The sequence below is a fragment of the Sminthopsis crassicaudata genome, chromosome 1 (genome assembly GCF_048593235.1).
Source record: "Sminthopsis crassicaudata isolate SCR6 chromosome 1, ASM4859323v1, whole genome shotgun sequence".
NCBI classification, from domain to species: Eukaryota; Metazoa; Chordata; class Mammalia; order Dasyuromorphia; family Dasyuridae; genus Sminthopsis; species Sminthopsis crassicaudata.
Genome location: NC_133617.1, coordinates 416,652,925 through 416,670,839, shown reverse-complemented (window position 1 = coordinate 416,670,839; position 17,915 = coordinate 416,652,925). Strand labels below are relative to the sequence as shown.

The following is a 17,915-nucleotide window of genomic DNA, read 5'->3' as shown; positions in this document are numbered from 1 at the left end:
ATATGTTTAGAAGAACTGCATATGTTTAACCTATATCATATTGCTTTCTTCCTAGAGGAAGATGATAGGAGAGAGGGAGAAAATTTTGGAACACAAATTTCAAGAAATGCATAGATTAGCTTTAAAAAGCTACAATTAAAAGAGAAATCTGTCATTCACTAAATCACATTAAGAAATGTGATTTCTCAATCACATTTTTAGCAAAGATGAATGTTGAAAACTATCTTTGCAAATATTTGGATAAATAAAATATTATTTAAAAATAATCAATTTATTAAAAAAAAAAAAAGAAAGGCATCAATTGCCACCTCCTCCATGAAGTATCTGTGGTAGTGCACAAGTTAAGTGAATTTCCTAAAGTCACATACCAAAGTTGAGGCTCAAACAGATTCTCTGTCTTCAAAGGTATAGCTTTTTTCCTATATGCTTCCCACACAGTAAGGGGTTTTCCCCTCATAACTATCTAATAATCTTCTAATGTAATGTGGTCATTTTAGTGAGGTCAGATGCTTTATCATTCAATTAGAATTCAAACTTTGAGATACAGAATGGAGGTATATATAAATTGTACAGTTCCCACGGCTTGAAGAAAAATGATCTGCATAAAGTAGGCACCTGATAATATTAATTTGTTGATCCAGAGGTGTTCAAATTCTCAGGCATAGAAATACCTTCTAGTCAACACAAATCATAAATAAATTGACTGTCACCCTGTGACAGGTCTATTTTGCATCTGAGAAATTCTGTTTTAGAGATCAGCAAAACTAGTGTTCAGGGCAGGGATGAAAGAAATTCTGGGGGAGGATTTGGTCTAGAGATATTCTGTGTTGTTTCCTTTAAACAAAATTCCAAATGAATGTTGCAGCTATAAAAGATCTGCAATGAAACTGATCTGCTAAAGCAACTGTTGACATCATTCAAGGTCTGGATCTCTAAATTATAACAACTTCTGGACATGGATTCAGCACACAGGACCAGATTCTCATTCTCCTCTTCATTCAGATTCATATGAATCTCTCCTGCCTTTGAAGTTAATGGCAACTCAGTAAATGAGTGATAGGAAAAGGATGTTCAACAGAATGAGACCTGAGTCTCATTGGATGGAGGGCCAATGAAGCCAACTTTCCATTATCCATGTGGGTAATGGTGATGATGATCCAAAATTGTGGATTTTTTTTCTAAATGTGATCTGGTAAATGACAGATTTCTCTTTGAACTGTGGCTTTTAAAAACTAATATGTGCATTTTGCAAAAACATGACCACCCATAAAGTCAATGACTCTGAAGGAAACTAAATGGTAGAGGAGAAGAAAGTTGAAGACAAAATTTTGTCAAGGATCATTTATAGGATGGACAATTGTTCATGCTTAACTATATTAGATTGTTCTGTCAATTCTGTCAATCAATTAATACTTGTAAGATATTTTATTGTGCCAAAGTGATAAATGTAGCCTGAATGATGTTTCCACAAATTTGTGATCCCATTGATGTCTTGGTACTTGCCACACCACTGAAGATCACAATCTCCTTATCTTGTCTGATTTATTTTTTTTGACCATGTCGTGTTATAAACTCTCTACAAAAATATGTGCTCCACATGCTGGAGGCCTTCTTTTGGGTCTTTTAAGACAATCAGTATGGTACAGTGGAAAATGTGCTAGATTTGGGGCTAAAGATTCAAATCTCAATTCTGACTTATTACCTTTACGATCCTGAACAAGTCAATTAACCTTTCTAAGATTCCTCATCTGTAAAAATAGGAGATTGCACTAGAAGATGTCTTAAGTTGCTGTATGATCACAATATTTCTTAGATATCTGCATAAGACTATACATACTCTCTTCCAACCAAACATACTCTTGAAGCATGTCTTTATAACCCTTGGGACATTCAATCTCTGCTTGGCAACACTCTACAAAATCTTGATACAGACCATTCATCTTTATCTTTCTACAGCCCCAGTGAAGTATTCATAGAAACTAGTCACTGATTAGAGATGAAGAGGTAGAGGCAAAAGAAGAAAGTACAGAAAAAAGTAAGATTATTTTATTATCTATTATTTTAAGTTCTAAGTAAAAAATTCATGCAAAAATTTGTCCTTTACTTTCCCCTTCCCCAGCAAAATAGAACAGAAGACTAAGTCATATGAAAATTCAAAAGTCATCTATAGCCACAAATCTCCTTGAACTTATTCAGGGAAAAAGAATTGAACCTATGACTTCACTAGCATAGGAAATTCCCATGTGAGGAAATTTCCTCTCTCAATACAATTTAGCACTTTCTCTGCAACTGAAAGTCTTAAAGAGTTGCCTAGAGTGTAAAGGGTTAAACAATTTGTCCAGAATCACACAACCAATATCTGTTTTTTGTTTCAAGGCCAGCTTTCTAATCATTCTGTAACACTGCTTCTCTTCAACAAATATTCAACAAAGGCAAGGGTCTAATCTGTGAGAAAGAAGCTCAAATCTCTATCTGAATTGCCAGTCATTCTCTCTCTTTAAAACTAATGTGTTTCAAGTCACTTCTACCTTCTCCCCAGTTCTAGCCTTCAGGTCAAAATGGATGCTATATAAACAATACATGCTTTATTAAGTAGTTAATAATGAAGATCATGATGATCAGAATGATGTTGTATCTTAATAGCCTGTTGGCTCATTGTATGAGTAAAAAGCTGTGCAACAACAAATGTGCAGGCATTTTGGTCAGAAGAGTAAACAAAGCCCAGAGTAAGGAACTTTACAAGGATTGTAGCTATTATGCATTTTATCATCAATTGACAGGTCCAAGAATTAGTAAATTAGAGTTAAATCTGGCCTCAAAGAAACCAGATCATCACCACAAAATAATTTTAATGAATCAAAATTAAAATCCCTAAAAGATGAGGAGGATAAATATTTATGCCATTTGCTTACTAAAAAATAATTCAACTCTCAATTGTCTGCAAGAATAGAGGGGAGTACACATAGATAACCCAGAAAATATTTACATTTGTCTTTGAAGCATGTGGCCTTTGAATATGGATGGGCCTGCTCTTCTAGGAATTCAATTTGATAAAATTATCCTGAAAACCTGACTTAGGAAAACCTGGGAGACTGCCCAGCTGTTTAACTCCTCCATGCTGAGAAGAGACAGTTCAAGCAGAGCGATCTCTCTCCAAAGCCCTCTGTGGCAGACTTGTGCATCAAAGGACCTCCCTACTGGTCTACAAGCTCCATGTAAAGCAAGAGTGAATAAAACCTCCACTGGGATGTCAATAAGGCAAGGAATCCATGAAAATGGGTTTCTCCAGTGAAATGGAAAGTAAAGCTTGTCTGTGATAAAGTAAAAATTAAAATGCACCAATGGAAAATCAAGATTTGACTCCAACTCTCAACATTTCCCCCTCCTCCACCCCAAATAAACAATCATTCCCTTCTAAAGACCTAAAATTCACTTAAGTTGTTTTGGTATAGCACCAAACTGAATATGAAAGAAGCATGGAGGTGACAGAAAAAAGGCCTTGTACTCAAGGGATCCTGAGTTCCAATCTATGATATATATTAGCTCTGGGACTACAGATAAGCCACAACCTCTTATTTCTCCTACACAATTCTGTAAGACTAATGTCTTACGTTACATTAGTTGCCAATCTGCATTTACAGAGGGAGATTTCTTATTCAGAATAACAACCCCACAATGCTCAGGTGCCTAGAGACAGTTAATAGCACAGCAGAAACAGCCTGGAGTCATTTAAATCATGACTTTAAATTTGTCCTCAAAGACTTATTAGCTGAGAGTCTTTGAACAAGTTACTTAACCTCTGTCTGCCTCAGTTTCCTCATTTCTGAAATGGGGATAATAATCCAGATTGTTGTGAGGATCAAAAGAGATAATAATTATAAAGCATTTAGCACAGTATCGGGTGCACAGTGGACAGCTAATAAATGCTTGCTCCTTAAAATAAATAAATAAATAAATACTTGTTTCCTTCCTTCTAGATGATACTACTAGATCCAGACCAAAAAAGTAAAACAAACAAAAACAAAAAAAACAAAAAACAAAAAAAACAAACAAAAAAAAAAAACCCAAAACCAAACAACTGAAAAAACACAACAAATCTAAGTACATAGAACAGCTTTATATGGAGAATCAGCAAAATGAGATTTACAAGGAAAGGAGATCATCTGGTTCAAAGTTCTTGTTCTCTTATGAAAGCAATGAAAATGACAACAATTTAAACTTAAATGGTTCTTATTGGTGTGCAATACACTTTCTTTACATTAACTATGTAAGGTAATAATACAAGTATTATTTTCCCATTTTACAGTATTGGGACCTGATTCTTCTGATTCCCAGTCCAGCATTCCTTTTCCTACTGTACCAAACTTCCTCTGCTTTCTTCAAACTAAGTATCATTTTCTCCATTTTACAGATCACTGAGTAGGAAACAGAGTGAGGGGCTGACTCTCTTAGTTGAATAACAAACTGGATTGTCACATTACTGGAATTACTGTGTTTTTCTGTTATCACCAAAAATTGAAACATTACTCTGTCTCTCATGCCTTTTTTTTACTCTTTGCATTTCTTCTATCATGATCATTCATCAAATATTTGGGCTAGGATGATATTGTTTTTAAACTATACCCTTCCTTCAAGAATTCAAAGCTTTTTATGGAATCTTGCCAAGCTCACAAAGGAATCCAGGGTCCAGCCTGAACAGTTTTTAAGTTGTTGTTGTTGTTGCTGTTGTTGTTGTTGTTGTTGTTTTAATCACCAAACAAATGAATAAACAAAATCCATTAATATGAGTTAGTATCTAGGTGGTCCTAGAAAGCCCTGGACCTGGGATCAGGAAAACCTAAATTCAAATTTGGCCTTAGATTTTATCTGGCTGACTCAGTCACAACTTCTAATATCTGATTCATTATCTATAAAGTGGAGATAATAATACATTCCAGAGTTGTGAAGATAAAATATTTGTAAAACATTTTGCAAACCTTAAATGCTACCACTCCAGTTCTACTGGGAATAAAGAAGTTTCACAGTTGTTTCAGCAGGGAAAGGGAATATCAGCATGGGAGATACAGTAAGCATTACAACAATCTCTAGGCCCAAGGTAATATAGAAACAAGGAAACTCTTTTTTTTTTCTTTTTTAATAAAGCCCTTTCCAAAGGAAATTAGTAGAGCTCTTGTATATAGTTACCAAATAATTAAATGAGTAGGACAGGTGTCTCAGAAATCCTAATCTGACCTGAACAGCCTCATTTTTCATGAATAATAAAATATAACTAATAGACCCAAATTCAGAATTGCAAAAATTCAAACTTAGTGATGGTGTCTCTTACTGTTTAAAAAGTTTAAATCCAGTTTTGTGCATCAAGACTTTCATGTTTATCATGTATTCTGACATTCTGCACACCTATCATGAATTATATCAACTGCTCAAATACTCCAATGATTTGGTGATCTCATTTTTTCTTATGTTCCCTCCAACTATGTAGACCACATTACTCATCTATTATTGCCCAGCCTTTGGGGACTCCTGTTGGGATTCTCCCTTAAATCATCTCCAGAAGATCTATCCAGCAATGTGAGAAGTTTCTTTTTTTTTTTTTTTCTCTTGATATTGTGGTAAGATATAGCTAAACCATTATGAATTATCATTTCCATTAATTTATACATGTCTAATTGCATTTTAGGTCATAAATTGTAATACTTTAAAATATTTAACATTTATATAGCCACTGGCTAGGTTTCTACTTTGAGGTTTTCAAAGCATTTTCCATACAATAATTCAGTAGATCCTTATTACATCTCTAAGAAATAGATACATTTTTATCTGTTTGATCTTTAAGGATACTGGTTGAGTTAATAAGAGCTAGTATTTATATAATATTTTAAGATTTGCAAACTGCTTTATATGTGTCACTTTTTTATTTTTCACAATAACTTTGAAAAGTAGATGTCATTATTATCCCCATTTTATAGATGGGAAAACTGAGGACAAGACAAGTTAAATGATTTGCCTAGGGTTACACTGTAGGTAAGGAAGTCAGGCAAGATTTGAATTCTGGCCTTCTGGAATTCAAGTTAGTACTATATCTACTAAAGCACTTATCTGCCTAAAACTTGGCTATATTTATATAGCCATTGTATATGAGAGGCAGAATTTGAACTCAGATTTTTCTGACTCCAGGTCTAAGGTTGTATGTACTAAGTTAAAAGTTTTGACAAATCCTCTTTAATTCAGAGGTAGGGGCTATTATTATCCCCATTTTATGGATTAAAACAAGTAAAGCAAACCATGGGTCCATCCAAGACCAGCTTTGAATTCAGATCTTCCTGACTCCAGACCCAGAACTCTATTCTCTGTGCCACCTGGTTTACTGTACATTTGGATTGATTCAGCAGACAAGGATTAGCAGTTTATACATCTGGAGTGATTCAGCAGACCAGGGTTAACAGCTTATCCACTGCTGAATGATGCAAGTTATTTAAACAGGCTATAATGCCAAAAGACAATATTTCTAATTTAAAGCTACATTTCTTCCCATAGTCATTCAATATTATTTGTCCAAAATAAAGTAAGATAAAACCAAGGCATATGTTAGAGTTTAAACTAACTTCTTATGTTCTCCAGAAACAAAGTACAAAACATTTTAAAAGTTCATCCAAAAAAAAAAAAGACACTGGGGATGAGTGGGAAGCTAAGAGAAAGAAGAAGGAAAGATTATAAAATTAGAGGGCACAAGAAAAGTGGGAAAACAAATCCAGTAAAAGAAAATGAGAGAATGGGGAGAAAGAGACTTGGAAAGAGACAAATAAGAATAGGGTGTGGGTTTTAAGTTAATTTAATTAGAATTAATTGGAAATGACTATGATCTGTGAAGGAAAATCAGAAAAAAGTATTCATTGCAAAAATTATCCAAGAAGAAAAAACATCACACTGACATTTGTAAAAATAAAATTAATTCCTTTAAAGGCTCCTCTGTGCCTTGATCAACTTCTAGAAAAACAGGATGGCTAAGTAAAAAGAGTCCTGTATCTGGCCTTAGGAGACTATGGTTAAACAGAAACTGAGACTGATTAAGAGACTTATTTTTGTCATATTTAGTACAAATCGGGATCTAGTTGTGACTACTTGTACCTTCTCTTCTCACCATCATTAATCACTCTACCCCAACTTCCTCCCATCTTCTGTGATTTTCACAGCATTTTATATATTGTCTTTTTACATTAAAATATAAGCAGGGAGGGCCTGTTATGTTTTTGTTGTTATTGTTGTTGTTGTTGTTGTTATTTATAATCAATTCCCATGCATTGCAGTGTCAGGCACAGAGTAAGAATTCAGTTAATTCTTTACCTATCTATCTATCTATCTATCCATCTATCCTCTGTCTATCTACTATCTATATCAAACCATTTACATATTTATATGTATCATCTCTATCCTCCACCTAACATCTTTATCAATTTAACCACATATCTACTCCCTCTACATATCACCTCTCTATAGATCGACATACATAGTTATTACTTCTATTGACCTGTCTAACCCTCCTTCATCTTTCTCTCTCCCAACCATGGGCAAACTTCCACATGTATAAAATAATGGAATAAGAGATTTAGAGAAGGCAGCATCTAATGCCCTTTCCAGCTGTAAATGCTGTGACTAAGACCTGTGACTATGAGTGAAACTACTCAGGTGAAAGCCATTAGGCTAAAAGCATGAATCTACCACATTATACACAAACAATAAAGCTTTTCACCATTTCTTAACAGGCTTGTGGAGAAAATGCAGGTGAGGCATTTTCTAAAGCATTGATGTTAAATCAGTTTAAAGTCTTAGAGAAAAAATTCTGAATATGTTCCTGGCTCTCTGATTTTGGTAATTTAGTTTGTTTTCAAAGGTTAGATACATATTTACAATGTTTTGCAATGAAATAAATCAACCCAGATTATACTCCCAAATACTGTTACCAATGGAAACATACTTGCTTTTGTAAAGCATACCTGTACGGTTCAGGAATACAAAAACAGAAAAAATTCTTACCATATCTAAAGATATGAGAGAAATATCTCATTTGTTTTTTATCCTTACATTTTCTATTTTTATCACTTGCGTATGGTTAAAGTATTCATTGGCCATACTAGGATTTATCTGTAACAATTGAATTCTTAACATTCCATCTTGGTCAAGGAAACTTAAGTCAATGACCATTTATTAAATTCTTACTATATGCCAGACACTGTGTTATCCTTCTATCTCTGTTCCACCATGACTTTCAAGGAATTAATTCAACAAATATTTACTAGTTGTCTACTAGAGACCATGAAGTTAACTGTTGATCTAATCTGTCATACTATCAAATGGTATCAAAATAAACTTTAAGCTAAACTTTTGGGCCATTCTACTGTTTGGAGACAATGACAAATGACAAAGAAATTCAAGGCACAGGCTCCAAAGAAAAGAGATGTTCCAAAGCTTTATTTCAGGCAAAGCCTCAGAAATAAATATGGCTTGGTCAAAAATTCAACTAGAAGTCCTGCAAGAGATGAAGCAAGAGTTTAAAAGGAAGTTTTAAATTGTTGTAATAAACAAAATGCAAGTGATAGAAGGAAAATAGGAAAAGAAATGAAAGCTGTGGAAGAAAGAATTGGAAAGGCAATCACAGTTTAGCCTAAAAGGTACAAAGCTTTGCCCAACCAACAGACTAATAGAAACAAAGGCAGTCAAACAAGTTTTTTAATGAGACATATCTTCCATCATTGCATGATTGTAGGACTATATAGCTCATATGACATTAAAAATCACACTGTTGCATGATGACTTACATCTACATAAAACTTTAGTGTAAAATACACTTTCATGGACATTATCTCATTTTTTATTTACTGTTAACACATATCTATATTTTATCAATGGCATCCTCTACTAAAGTCGTGACTATGGTGCCTTATTGTGGAAGAAGAATGATCCAAAGTTCTGAAAAGCCACTAATTAATCAACAATCATTAAGTGCCTACTATGCACTAGTATCAGTTGAGGTAAATCTCTGGCAGTGTCTACCAAACTAAAGACACTTCAAGGACAAGCCCAGTCTATATTCCAGAGTATCAGTCAAAAAATTAGTCCCCTGTCATTGCTTTTCTTTCTTTTTTTTTCTTTTTTGGCCAAAGCAATTCATGAAATTGTCTATTCAGGCCTGGAAAGATGATGGCCTGTATTGGTAGGGGTAGTCCTCACACTAATTATATACATTTTTTAATTCCTGAAATTGGGATGGGTGGGATAACAACCCTATGAGGTGAGTAGCTAAAGACAGGTATAACTACTCCATTTTACTGCTGACAAAACAAGGCTGGAAGAAATTATAAACTTTTAGTAGCACAACTTAAAACTGGCAGAGATAAAAGTCAAACCCAAATCCATACTTTTTCTTTACATAAAGGTTTCCATCAATCTATGATGCTTATCAAAAGTTGACAAAATAAAATGACTAACACATCTATCTGAAAGTTTACTTAATTTTGTTTTTTTAAGCTTTCTGAAGTATAAGTTGTCTCCAAAAGATCTAAAAAAATGCTGTGTTCACATTGTTTCATAAATCATTGTTTTACAGTTCCTTTAAAAACATTATAGAAGTAGTTTCTTACAGATGTTTAAGACAACTGTGTTTTCTGGCACATAAATATTCCTTTCCAAATCAGATCCAAACATCTTTTCAACCCAGATCCTGAAACTGCTTCCAGCTCACACTTAACCTGATTGGAATTTAAATCTAAGTTTTTGCTCCATTAACTTTAAAACTTTGAGAATAGTGAATGCTTTGTTAAAAATTATTTCAAAATATTTATAAGATTATTTTAAGAATATATTTGTGAGATAAATCTTTTCATCTCTGTGTCTCAACTATAGAATTAGTCAAATGGGAACAGAAACCATCATTAACTTGTGATTTTGTCCCTTCTGTAATGCAGTTTTAAAAGTATGGAGGGTAAGCGGCTTGTCCATGATACACAGCCAACCAGAGTCATAAATAGACTCATAAACTAAACTGAATCTACCTATTCTTTTCATAATAGCTCCTAATCCAATACTTTCAGGTAATTAACATTTGACAAGATTTACAAATTCCAGTACAATCAATGATTATATCAAGATTGGTTTATTTGTTTAAAAGGGTATAAAGGAAATCTGGTTCTTCCCAAATATTATCACTGAAAATAAAAAGCAAATTCTAACCTAGTCCAGAATCTAGGCTAGCACATCAGTTCAAACACAGACACATGAGATCTACTGAATGGGAAACATGCACATATATACAAATTCTCTCTCTTCTCTTGCTCTTTCACTCTCGCTCTTTCACTCTTGCTCTTTCGTTCTTGCTCTCTCTCTCTCTCTCTCTCTCTCTCTCTCTCTCTCTCTCTCTCTCTCCTTCTCTCTCTCCTTCTCTCTCTGTCACACACACACACACACACACACACACACACACACACACACACACACACACCCCATCACCCACTATATTGCTTGCCTTTTCACAAGATTCAGAGTACCAGTAAAACAGTGGTGGCATATAGAGAGGGATCCAGAACCCAAAACTTCACTTGTACTGTGCCTCACTAGAAGCAGAATGCTATTTAACTTCCCTCTCTGCATAGGCTTTTAGTCCTATGGATCAGCAGAAATGTAAGGGTCTGGTTCCACACTCACAATAAAGGATAGATTATACTGACTGTTCCATTTAATGTATTGGATTTGGGATGAAAAAAAAAGTGACACAAAAATCCCAGAACCATCTCCCAGCCACCTTTTTCTCTGCATTTCCACTGTGCTGCTTCTTGGCTGGTCTAACAACATCCATTCATTGGGAATTTCATAGTCACTTGGATATCATTCCTTGGGTTCTCCCAATTCGGCTTGAAACTTGCTCAAAACTCTCTCCTCAATCTCATCACTGTATTGGTTTTCCTCAACAACCATCTAAAATATTAATTTCTACAGGAAGAATTTCCTGATCCTATTAATGCTGATATTTTCCCTGTATTCCAAATTCCTCGGATAGAAAACTCAGGGGAAAATATCAACTTAAATATGAGGGAGAACAAGAATAGATACCTAAAATGAATAAGGTAGGCATCTTGAATCTACAATCCAGTCTTGTTCTATATCATCAATACTCCATTTCAATAGGTATCATATAACTCTGGATTCTCTGGAATCCAAACAACTAACCTTAAGATCACAAGTATATAAAAGAGATATCTTATAAAAACCTCACTGTTTGCTGACACTATTTACTGACACGTAGTTTCTCTTCCTTCTCCCCCCACCCCAACTAATGAGCTATTGTCTTGTCCGAGCAGTTACTTGCCTCTTTTGTTCTTATCCATATCTACCTCTCTTCACAAGAAGATCACATTCATTATCACCTACACTAATTATCCCATGATCAGGCAGGAGATAGTACCACATCTCATCTGACCTGAAAGCCCTAAATTGTTTGAAGTGGCCAGCTAGGGTTTGTCCTAAGTACAATCTTTATACCTTGGGAAAACCAGTCAGCGTACTACGGTAAGGAAATGAAACACTAGACTTCATCAAGGTATATGAAGGAAAATACATTATTAGGTGAAAACTGAAAATACCCAAGTGAAGATATTATAGAAACCTATCTCTGAAATGTGATCTAGCCCTTTATATAACAGTTCTTAAACAATTTAATCCAAGGCAATACTGTGCATCATAGCCTTCCTCCCCACTCCTCACCCCTATATTCTTCATCTTTAGAAAAGCAAATGCCTTTTTCCTTGGCAAAATCTACTACTGAAAATAAATCTATCAGTCAGTTAGTATAAATTTATATTACTATATTCTCTCTCAGAGTTATTAGCACTTCAAGGACTTGGGTCTAATTTAAAAAATAAAATCTTCCTCTTACACCACCCCAAAGGGAGTACCATGCATTAGTAAGCATGAGGAAGAGATTTGCAGTGGGGTTTTACACACAACTGGTGAGATTTCAAGATTGTGGTAAAAAAATAAAGAATGGGAAAAGATGAGCACATGAAAGACACCCTTTTCACAGGCTTCATAAGGTATTTCAATGTTATTATTTTAAAATTCCCTTCCAAATTTTCAAAAATATGAATGATTAAGAATAATATTAGCAATTACATTTACACATCATGCCAGCTACTGCAAACATATATAAATAATTGCTCAGGACTATATTCAAGCATGGGTATAAGAATAAATAAATCAAAACATTTTTTTAAACCACTTAGCATAAATTATCAATTTGTCCCTTATAAATAGCTATCTATCGAATAGACAAAGTACAAAAATAAAATCTCCCATTTATATAGTATATAAATGGGAGATTTAAAACTTGAGTCATAATTCCCAAAATGGTCAAAATTCTCTACTATTTATGTGACAGCAAAACATTGATCCAGTCTTTTCTAAAATTCATAATGCCCCAAAAGTCTTAGGATGCTATTTGGAAATCTCTAGAACCATCAATTCTCAAGTAATCATTAGCATTGTATCTGACACTATGTTGGTGCTTAATAAGTGTTTATTGAATTGTACTGAAAATTAAGTAGTTCCTCCTCTGACTATCCTGGCACCACTTTTTTTTTTCTCACTAAAAAAGTTATTCTCATCCAACAAGTTCTAAAATAATTACCAAGGCATGTTTTTTCTTTTTCTTTCTAACTCCACTATCCATATATCAAGAACTGAAAACCTTGTAAACAACAGGAAAACGGTATCATCATGCAAGGATTTTGGCATCCAATGCAAAGAAAAAGATCTTTCCTGGTGCAGAGAAAGTGCTTTCATGAACTGTCCCTCTCTGTCTACCTTCATCTCTTTGACCTGTGTTCTGAAGCAAGGGAAGACTCAAAAGCATCAAATGTCTATGTGGCCATTTATGACCATCATGAATATACTCAAATGACAAGATATCTGCCTTGTAAATCATTCCTCATTCGAAAAGATGTTTATGCCAAGGAATACAACAAATTTTATAATGGTTATAATTTGTTCTATCATGGATGACAACTAGACTCCCACAATAGTTTTAGAACTTAGTCATCTTAACTCTAGCAATATTGAGCCTTGAACAACAAATTATCATCAATCATATTATCCACACAAAAAGGGGAAAACATGCAATGCTTCTTACCTTTCATGCCAAACTTGGAGTGTCTTCCAAATTTAAGAATAATCAGCATTATCACCAAACCAGTGCATACCAATGCTGCAATTCCCACTACAACATACACCTGAAAGAAAGAATCCAGAGAAAGTTGAGTTTAGTTGACCATAACAATCAACATTAGCTCACATTTCTGTAACATTCTATGGTTTATAAAATGCATTTCTCACAACAACCTTAAAAATAGTCTGAATAATCTGATTGGATTTCAATTAAATTAAAACCTGTTTAAAAAAAAAAAAAAAGCCAACTGCCTAATAATAGGAACTGGATCTATGATTATGTTGTATAAGGAACTCCCAGGTGAAGAAGTTTCCATTACCAATGCTAGCTGACACCTGATTTTTATATAGTTGTCTTTCAAATTGTCTGGAGTTGCTTATAGAATTGAGAGATTAAGTTATTGTTCTGAGTCACAGAGATAGTATGTGTCAGGTTTACCTAACTTTGAGGACAGCTCTCTATCTATTACACCAATATGGGCAGATTGAACTTTGAAAGGGGACATACTTACAAATATAATGTGGGGAAAAATAAAACATTAAACCTTCCAGTTCTATTCCAAACATGGACTCTTAGAGGTAATAAATAAATAGGAGTCATGACTTATTAATAAAAGATCTGTTATGTCAAAATTACAAAAGCCAGGATTGGAAAGGATGTTGAAAACTATGTAGAACAATACCTATATAAATTAGAATCCCCTTCAATTAGTCAGTTAATCACTCAGTCACTAAACATTTTAAGTACCTACTATGAGCAGCTACTGTTCTAAAGATAGTAAGAAAGGCAAAAGACAGCTCCTTTCTCAAAGAGCTCACATCCAAAGTGTGGACATCCTTTAAAATCTCCAGCAGGACAAGTCCAAAAAAGATCCAAAAAATAAGAAAAGGAACTAAATGTATAAAAATATGTGTCACCTTTCTTTTTTTGTATTGCCAAAAAACTGAAACCTAATGGATATCCAACAATTGGGAAATGACTGAATAAATTATGATATATGAGTAGAATAGAATATTATTGTGCTATAAGAAATATGAAAAAGATGGTTTCAGAGAAGCTTGAGAACACTTATATGAAATGAGCAGAACACAGAAGAAAAATTTATACAAGAAAAAAGCCCAGCTACAAGGTGAAGTCAACAGAACCAAGAAAACAGTATATAAGACAATAGCCTAATGTGGAAGATCAACCACAAACAATAGAGAGAGATGGATACAAAATCAGAAAGAATAAGTATGTTCCCAAGGAAGAGATGTGAAAAAACACTTTTATCCTCCTCTTTTGCAGAGGTAGAAAGATCACAACTATGGTACATTGGATATATTTTCAAACATTTTCATTGTATTGTTTGGTTTGGTAAATTTTTTCTCTTCATCTTTTTTCATCTTCCTTAAAAATATATTATTGGTCATATGAAATAGCTCTCTATGAAGAGGGTGCAGAGGAGTGCTGGGAAAAATTCCAGCAATGAACAAACCAAAATATATAAATGAAAATTTATTTTTAAAAATAAAACATTGTTAATGCAAACAATTTGGAAAGACTCTGATAACACAATGATCAACCATGATTGTACAGAAAAAAACATGCTACCCACTTTCCTGACAGTGAGGTGATAAATTTAAAGTGCTAAATGAGACATAAGTATTTTGAGGACATGACCAATGTGGGAATTCCTTTTGCTTGACTATGCCTATTTGTTATAAAGATTGTTTTTCTTTTTCCAATGAGTGTGAGAGGGAAAGAAGATAGATTTTTTTCATTGAAAAATATAATTTAATTTTTTAAATGAAAATATTCATTGAGGGGGATTCTACCTTCTCCCAAAGCAGCTTATTCTTCTATTGAATACCTCTCATAGTTACAAAGCTTTTCCTTATTTTGAATTTAAATTTTCACTACCACTACCTTCAGCCTAATGCTCTCAATTGTGACCTCTGAGACAGAGGTATAAATTTAATCTTTCTTACATAGAAAAGCTCTTCAAATACTAGAATTCTCTTCTTTAAGCTAAATATATCTAGTTCTTTCAAATGATTCCCTCTGTAATATGGTCTTAAGGCCCTCATCTTGGTACAATTTCTTTGTCATTATTATCACAAATTTCAAAAAACTTGTAGCCACTCCAGTGATGAAACTCATAAATTCAGGTTAATTCAAACTGAACTGATGGTCTATGGATGTAAAGTTCATCACCAGGCACTTAATTATTAGCATTATTCATTATCACAGAACTTTTTAAGATCCAGTCATAGTTATTACTACTGGGGATTTACTTTTGTTTTGGAAATAGAATATCCTTTGTCAGTGTGTTTCCATTCTAACTGACCAGACAACTGAATCTCCAAGAGCTTCAGCCTGATTACTTCTAGGTAAATGGGAATCAAGGCACTCTAAGGACATCTTTGAAGGTTTCAATATGAAGGGGAAAGATAACTATCCTCCTAGATCAGAATTGGGATACTAAAAATGAATATCTACATTCCAGAGTGCACAAAAAAGGCAAAAGATAATATGCCTGTGGATAATATGCCTGTGATGACTAGGGAGGAAGCCTATGAAAACTGCAGTATGAACGTAGACTTATCTGAGCAATCTGTATCCCAAATGGCATCCTATGGCTGTGCAAGGTACAAAAAGAAATGTTCTTGGGAAGAAAACTGATTATTAATCATTTATTTAATCAAATAACATTTGCACACGAACTCTGCATTTCAATGATTTTGTTTTTCAGATTATTTGCAATAGGCAGTGGATCCTAAGTCTTAGTTTTCCATTTCTTGGTCTTAAACACTGATCTAGAAGATACCCTTGAGAACATCAAGTCTCATCTCTTTGTTTACTTCTGGGGAAACTAAGGCTCAAGCCCTGGGACTTGCCAGAGGCCAATTAATTTATCTTAGGCCGAGTCAAGCAGTTAATAATCTAAGCACGATGTTTAACTGCATAAGAGAAATTAGATTCTTACAGGAACCTCACAATAGATAACATTTATAAAGCTAAGCACCTTCTGTCAAACAAAATAACTACCCCCTAATTTAACCCTTTGATTTGCAAATGCATATTTATTTATATACATTTATTTATGTCAAAGTCAAATGGAACATACTTATATTTTCTAGCAGGTACAGTTTAAGCCCAAGGCAGGTTTAAAAGTAGCTTACTTCTCCCCTATATTCAGCAAGACACATACATTGCAAACTTCCTATATATGAGATGAGATTATATTTTCTAGGGTTTGAAACATTCTAGATATGTACTATACAGAGAATTAAGAAGGCATTTGTATACAGAATTTCATAAATAATAATAATAATTACTAGCATTTATGTAATTTTTAAGGCTTTCACAGTGCTTTATGCACCTTATCACATTTTATCTTTACAACAACCCTGTGAGGTGGGTACTATTATTGTCACCATTTTACCAATAGGGAAACTAACCTGAAAGAGATTAAGCAGTTTTTCCATGATAGTTAAGAAATATATATATGTTAGGATTTGAACTAAGACTGCTGATGCTAAGTCCTATACTCAATGAGGCAGAGAGGAAGGAAGGAAGGAAAAAAGGAAGGAAAGAGTGAATGAATAAATGAATGAACAAAGAAGGGAAGGGATGAAAATATTGACTTGGGTTTCCTTTTTTTTTTTTTTTTTAGCTTTCTAGCTTAGAAACTGTCAACCCAGATATTTTGCACTATGAGGTATTATTTACACAGCAATAATCTGAAGTATACCAACATTATTGAAAATTTTTTGTAAAACCTTATTTTTGCACCTCCCATGTGTATCTCTGATGGTACCAAAAAAGAGCCACAAATATCCATAATCAGTGTAGTCAAGAGTATGCTTCTCTCCAGTATAGTTCCAAAATAACAACCCACAAAAATAGATATCAAACTGGGAAACATTTCTAGTGGGAAGCCCCCAAGGATCCTTGGCCCTTATCCATGACTTTGATGAAGGGAAAGATGTCACTTTTATCAAGTTGACAGGTTACATGAAGTTGAGAAGAATAGCTATTAAATAACTGAATCTGGGATCAAAAAAATCTCAGCAATTCTTTGTATATATAATTAGAAAAAATATTTTAAAAAGAAAAAAATTATCTCAGCAGACTTAGAAGAATAGTCCTAATCTAATAAAATGTCTTTCCCCCTCTTTGGAATGGTGTAGAGAACCTCCAATGATTAAATTTCCTTTCCTCATGTTTATCAGCATTTGCTCTGAAAGATAAAGTGAATGATCTTTGAGAACTGAAATGACTTGCCCAGGCTCATGCAACTTTAGTAAGCACTCCAACAGGAGCATGAAATCAGTGACAAATTGGAGTTTTGCCTTTGTCAGTCCTCATTGGAGTCTATGTTCAGTCCCAGGGGCCACATTTTAGTCAAGTCAAGTAACATCAACAAGCATTTATCAGGTGCCTGCTATGTACCAGGCCCTGTGCTGAGTATTGAAAGGACACTGACAAGTTGTAATACATCAAGTAGAAAGGACAAGAAAGTACTCAAAGAACTGAGTAGTCCATAGATAAGTCCACAGATAAGAAATCTTGATGAGGAACATCATAACTCCCTTCAAATATCTGAGGGGTCTTCATACAGAGCAGTATTGGGCTTGTTCAACTTGGCCCAGGAAAGCAGAAGTTGGAACAATGAGCAGAAAGGCTGATTGCAAATCTGGAAGCTCCAAAGGCCAAG

General features: G+C 34.1%; 1 protein-coding gene across 4 annotated transcripts in view; it reads right to left on the bottom strand.

The window, feature by feature from the left end:
- The window catches only part of NTRK2 (neurotrophic receptor tyrosine kinase 2), a 400,497-nt gene that overhangs the window by 270,632 nt on the left and 111,950 nt on the right, over nt 1–17,915 (bottom strand). For all 4 annotated transcript variants that reach the window (XM_074280190.1, XM_074280189.1, XM_074280191.1 and 1 more), the window contains one exon: nt 13,178–13,277. In XM_074280190.1, coding sequence (XP_074136291.1) covers nt 13,178–13,277 — 100 coding nt within the window. The remainder of the gene's footprint in view (nt 1–13,177; nt 13,278–17,915) is intronic.